At 38.3% G+C, this 12,921-nt stretch overlaps 1 protein-coding gene across 1 annotated transcript in view; it reads right to left on the bottom strand.

The window, feature by feature from the left end:
• Positions 1-6,816, bottom strand: part of UNC13C (unc-13 homolog C) — a 624,577-nt gene extending 617,761 nt beyond the window's left edge. Inside the window, exon 1 of the mRNA XM_008016541.3 lies at positions 3,825-6,816. Coding sequence (XP_008014732.3) covers positions 3,825-6,813 — 2,989 coding nt within the window. The 5' untranslated portion in view covers positions 6,814-6,816. The remainder of the gene's footprint in view (positions 1-3,824) is intronic.
• Positions 6,817-12,921: the final 6,105 nt, after the last annotated feature.

Here is a 12,921-nt window from a genome sequence, read left to right as displayed (position 1 = left end):
AATTTCCACTATCACAGTCTTTTTCAGAACAAGATTTTTGTTCTTCTGCTAGGAAAATTATTAATACTTCCAACTGACTTTAGGTTCTAATTTCATGTAAAGTGTATCAGACTGCAAATACAACATCCTTCAAGCAGCTGTTTTAGTACAGTGCTTATTGCACTCTACAAATCTTGATTTATAAAATGAACCAATGATTTGAAGTAGAAAGACTGATAATGAACTATTTCACAACATAACCTGGGAGTCCCAGAAGCTTAGTGCCTTTTATATTCGTACTGGTTTCTCATGAATATCTCTGAGTTGAACTAAACCTAGTGGCTGATTCTGTTCTTCATCTTTTATCAGTTTTTCCTGATAAAAGCTTGTTTTTCCTGATTAAAAAAAAAAAAAAAAAACTTGAATAAAAACAATCTTTGAAGGGAATAAGCATATTGCTGCTCTAAATAGCCAGAGTAACAATCCATGTAATTCTTGAGCCACCACTTACTAGCTGAATGAGATTAAGCTAGGTAAGTTTTCAGCATCTGCTTCCTCACCTGTAAAATGGGACAATAATAATAAAATTAAATTGATAGAGGTGTTATAAGAAGTAAAAGAATGAAAAACAGGTAAACAGCCTGGAAAGTGCATAATATATAGTAATTCTGAGTAATAAGCTTTTATGTCTATTCTTCTGAGCTCTCAGGAGATAAAGTCATAGTCTTAGCAATTAACAGCCACAATTTGAATGTGGATTTGACTTTAAAGTTTGTGTTTTTTTAGTTAGTATCCCACCTCTCTTGATTCAGGCATTTATCCAACACCTTTTAACTCAATGCCATATGGGTATAAAACACTAGTCTAGGCACAGTACAAGTCAAAGGATAAAAAAAAAGACAACTTCCCTGTAGATTATTCTGGAATAGAAAATGAGAAATGCACATAAATATGAGAGTCAGTGTGAGAAGAGGCAAGTACATGGGAATTTTGAGGAGACAATAAATAGTTAATTCCAGTTGATAGGTGGTACAAGGCTGACGGTGGGGGAGCAGAGAGTCACCATCATGGTGTAGGAATCAAGACAGCTCCACAAATGGTGCCAACTCAGCAAGGGCCAGCAACACTGGAAGAATTTGACCTCATGGGGAAGCTTCTGGCTACACACACTCTAAGGTCTCTTCCTACTGGAATGCTGTTCAAGGTGAAGGTTCTCTGAAACATTATCACCAAATATCCACATCTATAAACATCCGAGTTTTCTGATCCTCTGGATCCTGAAGACAACAGTTGAAATAAATAATTCAAATGTGTGAGCTTATAATTCCATAAAGCTGTGTCAGGGAGACGGCATCCCACAGTTTGACAGCAAGAGCTCTGCACTCCAATCTGGCTAAGGTTACTTATGGAGAAAAGATAGCACTGCTACCTAATGATAACTATGTAGCCATGGAGAGAAAAAATATGTTGGCATATGCCCAAATCCCAGTAAGCAGATGGCCATGGGCACAGAAACCATCATGACAACTGGCACCTCTTTGGGATGCTCTGAGCAGGAAAGGGGCCCGGAAAATGTCCTTCTTTGGCTGTCCTTCCTTCAGAGGCATATGGGTGGCACAGGATGGGGAAAACTGCCTGACTGCTGCCAAGGGGAGCAGAGATAGCCTTTAAAATCTAGGCTACCGCAGCTTCCTAGGTAGTCAATCTGGTACCTTTCAGCAACCAGAGACCATCTTAAAAATGTGTGTGCTGATTTCCTGTAGAACAATTGATATCCAACTGATTCCATTCACAGTTGGCTCACAGGATAAGAAGCTAAGCTCCAAGAGGATGGAAGGGTGTGAGTCCTCTATAGCCAGGCCTCATATGTCAGGTGAATGGTACAGGAGTGTTTTATCTGTGTTTTTATTCTTAACCAGGTGGTTATAGATAACCAAGAGCACGTGTGTATTCCAAAGTTAAGTACCACTGGATGACTAGGTTTTTTAGCTGGTTGAAGGGTCACCATCAGTAACAATCTGCTTTGCAGAGGGTTGCTTATTCGGAATTTTTAAAAGTTGAAGAAGATCCATTTTTCTGAAATGTATCATCTTGTCCTAGTTATAATATTGCCTAACATTTCAAGCAACTACATTAACCAATTGGCATTAAAACATTTCTCTATTATGTCACAGCAGATATACAGAATCCCCCCCGCGCGCGCACACACACACACACACACACACACACACACACACACGCTCATGCACTTCTTAGTCTTCATTTGCCTTTGAGTAAACTTCTTTGAATCAACAGCAAATAAAGTATAACGTCAAACTGCTAGCCTGTATCCCAAGAAATAGCAAATGAATTTCAGTAACAAGGACATCTGACTCTCAAAAATCACTCTAATATAAGACATATTATTACCATATGAATTACATTTGCATAACATTTGACTGCTTTTCACTCTTAAATCAGTTTTAAATATAGTGGAGAACTACCCATCCCTGCAAAAAACAAAAAAACAAAAACACAAAATATCACAACAGCCAGTGCATTCCAGATCCCTTTGACTTATATCATTCTTAAATAAATTACATAAACTGTATTGTTTTATAAAGACGGATTTTTAGAGTGGCAAACCCTAGTTATTTCAGTTGTCTTAGAAATTCAAATAGTTTAGCAGTAAAGATTTCTGATTATTCAATAGTCTACTCACATCACCCAGAAAATGGCTAGTTTAGAGGAGTTTGATCACAGCTTTGGTCAAGACAGAGAAGCCATAACCAGCTACTGGCTGCAGATATTATGTTATTTGATAATAGCAAGTAACATTTGGTCATATATACCTTTGTGAAGTATTATGTAGAGTAATAGCTTAGTTAATGATGACAATCCCATGATCAGGGAACATAATAATAATATGCAATTCACTTAAATTGAGATTGTGAAAGACTATCCCAAAAATGTAAGTAATTAGCATGCAACTAAAATAAATGGTAAGGGATTGGAATAAGTGCGGAGGAAGTTGGGTTGAGAAATCAAAAGTAAACAAACACTTACATTAACATATAACTATCACTTTCCAAAAGTATGTAATCCAAAGTTGTTCCCACAAGAAAGCAATTAAACTTATTAGTTAAGGTACTCTTCTCATTTCCATGGTGGAGAAGGGACTTGATTCTTAAGGAGGTAACTACTCAACTCTATCCCCTTACTGATCTCTTCTCAAAGAATAGCTTGTGACCACTCAGGCATGACCTAGGGCCTTGGTTCTAATGCTCTCCCTGACTGTGCCAGTAGGCTGTAAGGGAATCCGTGGTCTTCCATGGGACTGACCTATGGTAGCCTGTGCAGACACAACTTTTCCTATGGGCAATCCCTAAATTGTTGAATGGATAGGAAAATGAGTAACTATGTCTCAGAGTCGATCTTTTCATATTTTTTAAGATTAACTACAACTTTCCCTCCATCCCTGTAAACTTAATGGAACCAAGAAATAGACGCCAAGCTGTTGACTTAACCCTTGATTTCACTCACCTTTTCTTTGACAACCGATGCCACAAAGTTAGTTGATGTAAAATGGGGTTTGTGCCTAAATTGAGCAGAGAAATCTGATCCACAATGTGTTGGGTTAAGTTTGGGCTCATTCCAATATGACCCATTTAACATATTCTTTGATTTTAAATCAAGCCCCACTTCTCAGGAGAGATGTCTAAGTAAAATAAAATGCTCCTCAGAGGAAGCATGAAAAGTCATTGCAAGTAAACTCTCACCCAAGTAAACACAGAACATGCTCTAAAGAAGTGCTACCCGATGTTAAAACACAATTAGCTTACAATGTAGCATTTAAACATGAATACCTCCAGCCAAGATCCTCTCTTCCAACTCCGCCATTTGTTTTTTGTAGGCCCTTAAAGCTGCTTCTTTGAAAGAAGGACGAATTCTCTTTGGCTTTGTGATCTCCACTGGCTGTTCAGGAATGTTTTGGTTTTCATCTTCTCTTATTTCCATCTCAGCTGATGTTTCATTTAAGGGTTCTAATCCCTCTTCACTAACCATATCATCTGCCGGACCATCATAACCCTCATCTTGTGGGGTTTCATAAGGTGTTTCATATAAAAGGTGATCATATTCTTGCATTTGTTCATCTGTTTCAGTAATACTAGTCCTGTTTTCTAGTTTAGCAAGGACTTGTTCCATCACTTCAACATAATCTGTTTCATTATCAGCCACTGGTTCAGTATAATCCTCCTCATCCTCTGCTTTATAGTAATAGGGCTCCGTGTAGACATCAGAGTCAAGTGTGGTACTTGACTCATTTGCAGTTGATTGAGATAATGTCCGAAATCTCCCCATTAATGAAGAGCCACTGTCCTCATACCCACTCAGACTCTGTGTGCTTTTGTTCCATACTACTTCCAAGGCTGATTTAGCCCTCTGCAGTGTAGATCCAAATTTTGGAAAGCTGAAAGTCTTATCAGAAAGGTCAATGCTTAATCGACTATGCCATGATTTGGGTGGGGCATCCTCTGAATCATCACTTTGCAATTCACTTTGACTTCCATACATCATAGACAACTGGTTTTGATTTTGGTAAAGCTCATTAGAATTAGCTCCCTGATAAGAATCATATTGGCCAACCCATTGGCCTTGTGGTTCATTATCCAAGCCAGGGCATGGAGAAGAGTTGTCATCTTGAGTTAAGTCGTAGCTCTCTGAGTCATCTTGAAGATCACTGTGGCACTTTCCCAAGTATTCTAGGTCTTTATTGTAAACACCCAGCTGTTGGTCAGAAAGACTATTTGTTTCATAATCAAAACCTTCCTGGGTGGATGAATCCAAGCCTAAATCAACTCCTTGCTCTACTTGATTCCATTCCTTCCATGGAGAAAGATCCTCATGTAAAGAGAGCTGAGAATCACTGTAATGACTCCGGTCTCCAGATGCACACACCATGCCATTACTCATTCCACTATCCACAGTTTCTGTGTTTTCAATTTCAGTCTGCCCTTGGATACCCTGAACACTTCCATTCAAATGCTGGTCCTTGGAACTGTCATACAGGGTCGCTGTTCCTTCCTGTTTCCTTTGCCATAGCTCCCGGTCCGAAGATGACAGGAGAGAGCTTCCATTAGTTCTAGTGAACAACTGATTTTCTGAAAAATCCTCTGAGTAAGACTGACACAATTTGGAAAAATCTGATTCAGAACGACTAAGTTTAGCAGTGAAAAAATCACTCTGTGAGTGCCAGAGAGGTGTTGCATCTGCATAATGGGTTGTGGTTTGCTTTTCCAAGATATCTGATTCTGGCAACTGTGAGGAGATTTTATCATAATCTGATTTATTTGAAATTCTGCTGCTATTAGCAGTTTTATTCTTGGATCTAGCACTGTGTGATTTTGAGCTTGGCTTGGAAGTACTTCCCTTTGTTGGAAGCTCTGACTTGGAAAGCACAGCGTAACTGTTTCTATTGAGGTCAGATTCAAGATCTTCATCACTGTCATCAGGTGACTGCCAATTGTTCTTGATTTTTGGCTCTGGAGTAGACAACTTCATATCCATACTCTCATATGTCTGGGAGGATGGTATCCCTTTCTCTTTTCTTTCTCTGATGTCATGAGTTAGAATATCTGTTGAAATTCCAATGCCTGTTCCTTTGAGTTTATATGATTTTTTTAAGACAGAATCCCTTTGCTGAGGGGTTTCAAAGTACACAAGTATGGGTCGAGGCTTTGCATTTGGACAGTCCCTCTGGTGTCCTATCCTCTGAGCAAATTCAATTTTAATAGCATTTGGTGCATCTGAAAAACCCATTTTATCTATCAGAATTTGGTACACCACACTTTCAACATATTCAAATCTGTCTTCAGGCACATTTAAAAATCTCAGGCTTGCCTTGCTACCCATATGACCTAAGTGCTTAATATAATCATGGATGTCTCTAGTTTCCCTCCGGGACTGGACAAACCCTGTACGTAGCTGCTCAATTTCACTTTGTACAACCTCCACACTGCTAGAGATTTCATCGATGGAGTGCTTGAGAGCATTGACATGCCCTCGTAGTTCAGAAAGTTCTGTTTCAATCTGACTTATTCCCTGAAGTTCCTTAAAGATCATTTCCATGACATCATGTGTTTGGCTAATGCAGCCAGAGGAACTGAACCCTGGCTCCAGGGCATTTGTCTTTGGGTTTCGGATAGTTCTGTCCAAAGACTTGCTTCTTATTCCCCAGGATTTTTTCATGGTGCTTAACTCGGAGTCTGAGGAGACACACTCTTGACTCTTTTTCCATTTTCTCAGTTTTCGTAAAGCCCCCAGTTTTAAGCTATGTAGAGTACGCTCCCCGTCAGAGCTGCCTTCAGAGGGTGCAAGGCTGCTCGAACTCTTTCTGTTGCGTCTAACTGGCATTGTGTGTGTTGATTGTGCCTGGTTTTCTGTGCTACTCCTTAGTTCATTTAATGATTCTGAGTAGGAACTCTCAATTGAAGACAGCTCTTGAAGCAGATCCTCATGATCAGTGTTGGTTACTTTAGTATTCTTTTGTAGGCCATTGGCAATAGCTACTCGGTAACTGAATGTTGGCGAGAGGGAAAACTCTTTACTAGCCTCGTCTTCCTCGGTGGATAAGTTGTGAGTAGATGAACACTTTGCAATCTTCTTTACAGTGCTTTTAAAGGTATAAGAAAATTTGGGGGATTTGGTCTGGCCAGCAGTAGGAAAGTCTTGATCCTTTCTCTGCTGACGATCCTCTTTTTTTTTGTTTGTATTGCCCAATTTCTTTGTAAACATTCCTTTGCAAAGCTTATGAATGTAAGGTAAAATCAAGCTCTTGAAAAAATTAGCCACCATGGAGAGCAATTAGTGCAAGCTTTTCTGCCCCAGAAAAGTAAACAAGTATCAGGATGAAAATCTGAAAATCCAAGGCAAGCATCACTGTTCAGATGTTCTGTGAATCACTGGAAAGAGCAGGAAGGGCAGGCGTGGCTCTGCCACATTGTCGCTGTCCTGTGCAAACCAGAAGCAAAGCTCCATCTATGAAAGACATTCTTTCCTGGAGGAGGGGTTTCATGAATCTCTGTCATTTCCACACAACTCCATGTAGTGTCTACAAAGAAATGAATGTTAAATATCAGAATTCAATTCTAGATTTATTCCATTTCCAACATGTTTCAAAAGTATTCGTAATACACAATGTGTGAAAAATTGCAGAGGAGGTAGGAGCATACATGAATTTCAATGTAAATTTACTTTTAAAATAATTACTTAAAGCAAATCACTACCAACAACTATGTTTATAATGTTTTTTGATAAATCATTCATGGGTGGGCACAACTGAAATAGTAATAAAAGGTAATAATGATTATTTAGAAAACATTGAGTAATATGACAGGCAATTTATGCAGCCATATTAACTTCATAAAGTCATTTCTACTTTACTTTCTTTCCTAATAACATGTTTACTTACACAAACATAAGAATTTAAATCTAAATATATTCCCCTCACATCCCAGATATTCAAAATTCACAAATTAATATCATCTCTATATATAAAACCTGTTTTTATTCATTCAAATCATCTTTTTCTGACCACACAAATAAGTAATCTCTATGATGACTAGTTTCTTGAATTATGTGAAGAAAAAGAAAATAAAGTTAACATTTAATTTTGCTGGTTTGCCAGCACAGGGTCTTATATGTAGTAGGAACTCAAAGTTTCATTGAATTGAACTTACTATTTTATCAGTGAAATGTAACCCAGAATAATAGTAACAGTCAAAAGGCTTTGTTGGTATTCCAGTATGTGTTTGGGTAGATAATCTATTTAATTCATTAAAGAACACATCATAAACTACAGATTGTCTCAGAAATCTGCTTTTTTATCAGCTCTCTCCACTTGGAAATCTGCCAATTTCACTTCAATCGGGCTCTGCAGGGAATTTCGGAATACATGCTCTGGCCAGGAGCCGAGCTTCACAAGACAGAGGGCAGCATAAGTGAGAAGAGGAGGAGAAAAGATGGAGTGAAAGAGATGAACTCTAAAGAAGCCCAAGTCTTTCCGGATTTCAAACACTATCAGAGTATAACTATTCTGCTCTGAAACAATTTGGTATTCATTCACGAACACAAACCAGGACCTATTTTCTACTAATAAAAACGTCAAGAAATTTACTTTTGAGTTAAATTTATAAAGCAGTTTTTTACTCCTATGTGACATCTCCTTGTGGAGAAAGGGCTTTGGAAAGTTAAGCTGCAATAGGGTAGATAAATTATTTTTAAACCAATTTTGGTCAAATAAAATTTTCTACCAATCACTCAATCCAAAATCCTTGGTCTTCCAAACTTAGAAACAAAGGCTTCCTTTTGTTTAAATCAAAGTAGCAATTCTGTTAACGCCTCTGATGTTTTCAAATCTAAATTTCCTGACTGGCATTACTGGTTCAAAGCTACTGTTCTAGGCAATAATTGTTAGAAAACGTTTGAGTGGGAAAGTTCAATGGGAAATGAAGCCCACCAAATGCAAACTCAGGAACAGGTGTCCACAGTTGCACCCACGAACTCACTTGCTCATATTCCAGCCACAGAGAACAACCTGTTATTCACTAAGGGCTCCATACTCTTTCATGCCTCAGTAACTTTTACATCCTCTCTAGCCAGAATATCATTCATAATCCAGCCCTCACTATCTGTAAAAATTATGTTTAAACTCCAAAACCATTTCAGCAACCACTCCAACAGAGCTCATCTCTCTCCTAGCCACTCTTTATTGAAGAATTGGCACACATTTCAGCCACTTAGTATCTCCACCTAGTTGCCCAAAATTAAACTCCATCCAGAAACTAGCAATTTTCCTGAATTACTAATCTCAATAATGTCATCATAATTATCCACTTGCCCACAGCATATACCCAGGAGTCATTTTAGACCATGTGTCATCCATCCCATGTACATACCTGAGGTGACATAGTCTTGCCTTAGTTCTGAACTCTGTCATTTCTCATCTGGACCATGACAGTTGTATCTTACGTGGTCCTCCTAATGATAATTTGACTCTTTTTTCAAATCCTAAATTTCTAAAATTAATACAATCGAAAATATATAAGTCTTCCTTCTTGAAACACTATTTTAGCAGTCTTATTTTCTGTCACTCCCACAAGCACATCTGTCTCAGTCATGGTGAAGTAATAGCAGTTCCCTGATTACCATATTTTTACCCCACTAAAGGGCCTTTTTCCATGCTGTTCCTTCTTCCTCCAATTATTTTCCCCTTCCCTTCTCTATTCATATGTCTCTTTCATAAATATCTATAGAATACCTATACATTTGACACCCAGCCAAGGATCAACATCAGCTCATTAGACCTCCTCAGAGTACAGCACTTCCTCCTCTGTGCTCCTGCAGTGTACTCACAAAATACCATAATTATGTATGTGAAATATTTTATCTGTATGTCTGCCTCTCCTATCTGACTGTCGACTCTTGAAGAGCAGGAGCTGTGTTCTAATTAACTTTAAATTTTTGTATTCCTTGATCCATAATAGACTCATACTGTTTGTCAGATAGGTGATTATATGAATGAAAGTAGGAAACCCATGAACTAATACATAAACAATATAGGTTCCAATAAGCCTAAAGTGGCTGCACTGGGCCTTACACAATCCAGAGAAGGAGAAGCGGTGTGAGCAGAAGAGAAGCATCTGAGACATTCATGTCATGTGCAAAGATGGAGAAGCATCCACGTTATCCAGAGAGGGATGCCTCTGATGGGAACACAGGACTGACAAAATAGAATCAGAAGGTAGACAGTTTTGAAATTTAAGAAGTCCCGTTTGAGGAGGAGGCACTAATGGTTATCGGCTTTCAGCACAGTCCCTTGATCCAGATTACTTGCACTGGAATCCCAACTCTGTGATACACTAGCTGTGTGGTCATAAGAAAGTTACTTCCTTGGGAGGCCGAGGCAGGCGGATCACGAGGTCAGGAATTCAATACCACCCTGGCCAAGATGGTGAAACTCCATCTCTACTAAAAATACAAAAATTAACTGGGTGTGGTGGTGCGTGCCTGTAGCCCCAGCTACTCAGGAGGCTGAGGCAGGAGAATCACTTGAACTCCATCTCTACTAAAAATAGAAAAATTAGCCAGGCATGGTGGTGCATGCCTGTAGTCTCTGCTGTTCAGGAGACTGAGGCAGAAGAATCGCTTGAACCCAGGAGGCAGAGGTTGCAGTGAGCTGAGATCACACCACTGCACTCCAGCCTGGTGACAGAGTGAGACTCCGTCTCAAAAAAAAAAAAAAAAAAAAAAAAAAAGAAAGAAAAAAAAAAGAATAAAACAAGAAGAAGAAGAAGAAGAAGAAAGTTACTTCCCCACTGTTTACTGCTTTATCTTGTACATTAATTATATTGGGACAAAAATAGCATCTCCTCATAGGATAGTTGTAAGGTTTAAATAAGTTAATACATGTAAATTTTTGGTGCAATGTCTAGAAGATAGCAAAGCCCAGTACATATTGGTTATTACTAGTACTGAGAAGAGTAGTGAAAAGCTTCAAGAAGCAATCACAGAAGACTAATCAGGTGGTATCTGATGTGAAAATTATGATATAGTGGGGGGCAACCTAAGAATTCTGCTAGGTTGGAGAATGAAAGAGGAAGAACAAAGACATTCTAAAGAAGCAGTCGGAAGTGAAAGGGAAGATACCTTTATCTCTATGGTTCAGCAACAATTTCCTAATGTTGAAATCTCACCTTCCTAGTTACTGAGCTCCTACGATATGTGTGTGTCATACAATCCCATCATAAAACCATAGATGCCTTAGGGAAAGATTCGGTGAGTTCAAAATACCGGCTGTGGAACTTCCTTCAGACAAGTGACTGAGATGGGAAAGGAAGATGACATTTAATGATCACCTGTTATGTTTCAGAAACTTAAATTATCTCTGTAATCCTCACAGAAACTCTTTAAAGAAGGCATCATTATGCCTATTATATGAGGATATAACAGATTCAAAGAGATAAAGAGATACAGCAAAAAACAGCACCGATAAATAAAGTAAAAAGGTAGTTTGGTCCTAGTTCTGGAGTCTATGAAACAATCATTTGTATGTAAAGTGAATGTAACCAGTGGTAACTGACACAAGCACTTATACCCATCCCATACAAACCCACATACCTACTCCTCTCTCTGAAGTTCTTTGTTTTAAAGGAAAATGGCTCAAATCAGGAAAAACTCAAGGTAGAGGAGAGGTAGCTGGAGGGTGAATGCTAAGATAACATCATCTCATCTTAACTACTTGAATTCCAAAGCTCCAACTTACTCTCCAGATATTTTAACTGTAGTTACATAACCATATATTATCTTTGGTAATGAACTTTAGGGATAAGATTTAAGACTTTGGAAAGAAAACCTTTGAGAGAGATCAAAACAATAGACTATTTTGTTATGGGAAGCCTTCGTAATAACATTCAATCATTATTTACTATGTACCAAGCACTGTGTATGCAATTTTCTAAAGTTTATCTCATTTCGTTCTCACAATAATTGTATAAAATAAGTATTTTCATTTTCCAGATAAAGTGACTCAAGGTTTAAAGTTTCTGAAAACTTGCTTAAGGTCATGCAATTAACATGAAACACAGTCTTGACTCCAAGCCCCAGATTTGAACAGGAAGTGTGTAAACTCTGAAATTAATATTAGTGTTTAATGGGAAATATGGTTTGCAGATATGTTAACATACTCATTTTTAAGAGAACTATTTAATATGACTCTAAAAGTTAGATACCCTAGTGGGCTAAAGGAGATAATGAACTTTTAAACAGTCAAAAATTTATTGCTAAATCATTACCAGAATTAAGCTAAAGCATTTTCAGATCAACAAACAATTTTATGTTCCTTATTAAATGCATTAAAGTATTTTATGTTCCTTATTAAAGGCAGTAAAGTACCAAATACCCAGGTGAGCTGGATATTTAGAGGTTAACTTTCAAGGCAGACAAAGAAGACAAAGGGACAGGACCTCTTATGGTACAGCCCAAGGAGTTCTCCTCCCCAAGTCCTGGCCTCAGGACCCACACTTGTCTCACTGGCCCTGATTCTGATCTGTATTCCTGTCTTTGGTCTAGAAATATGCTTATTATCTGGCTTCTTGTCATTTTTAGTTCTGGGTTACATGGGCAGGATGTGCAGGTTTGTTACATAGATAAACGTGTGCCATGCTGGTTTGCTACACCTGTCAACCCATTACCTACGTATTAAGCCCAGCATGCATTTAGCTACTTTTCCTAATGCTCTACCTGCCCCCAACCCACTCCCCAACAAGTTCCAGTGTGTGTTGTTCTCCTCCCTGAGTCCATGTGTTCTCATTGTACATTTCCCACTTATGAGTGAGAAGATGCAGTGTTTGGTTTTCTGTTCCTGCGTTAGTTTGCTAAGGAGAATGGCTTCCAGCTTCATCCATGTCCCTGCAAAGGACATGACCTCATTCCTTTTTATGGCTTCTTAGTATTCCATGGTGTACATGTACCACATTTTCTTTATCCAATCTATTTTTGATGGGCATTTCAGTTGATTCCATGTCTTTGCTATTGAATCTCTTGACTTTTTGACTTTCTCTTTACTGTTATTTGTTTAATCCTAGACTAATAGAATAACCTTACTCTTAACTGCTCCTTCATTTGCATTAAGTTTCTGTTATGTGTCCTGTTACGATTAGAATTATCTTCCCACAAGAACATAGGAAAAAAGCCTCTGCTTTTCAACACAACAGCACCTCATCAGCAAATGCCGTATGATATAATTGCTGATTTAAAAGAAATTCTTTCAAAATACATAAAAGGGTGATACATAAATATGGTTCACCACATATCTGTTCAACAGTAAATTCTTGGTGATTTGGAAAGTAGCTGACTCAAAGAAGCTTCCCATCAGGTAGGAGGGCAGAATCACTGCAACAGAGA

Source organism: Chlorocebus sabaeus, chromosome 26, assembly GCF_047675955.1.
Source record: "Chlorocebus sabaeus isolate Y175 chromosome 26, mChlSab1.0.hap1, whole genome shotgun sequence".
In the NCBI taxonomy this organism is placed as follows: Eukaryota; Metazoa; Chordata; class Mammalia; order Primates; family Cercopithecidae; genus Chlorocebus; species Chlorocebus sabaeus.
The sequence above is the reverse complement of the archived record's forward strand: the minus strand, read 5'-3'. Positions and strand labels throughout refer to the sequence as shown.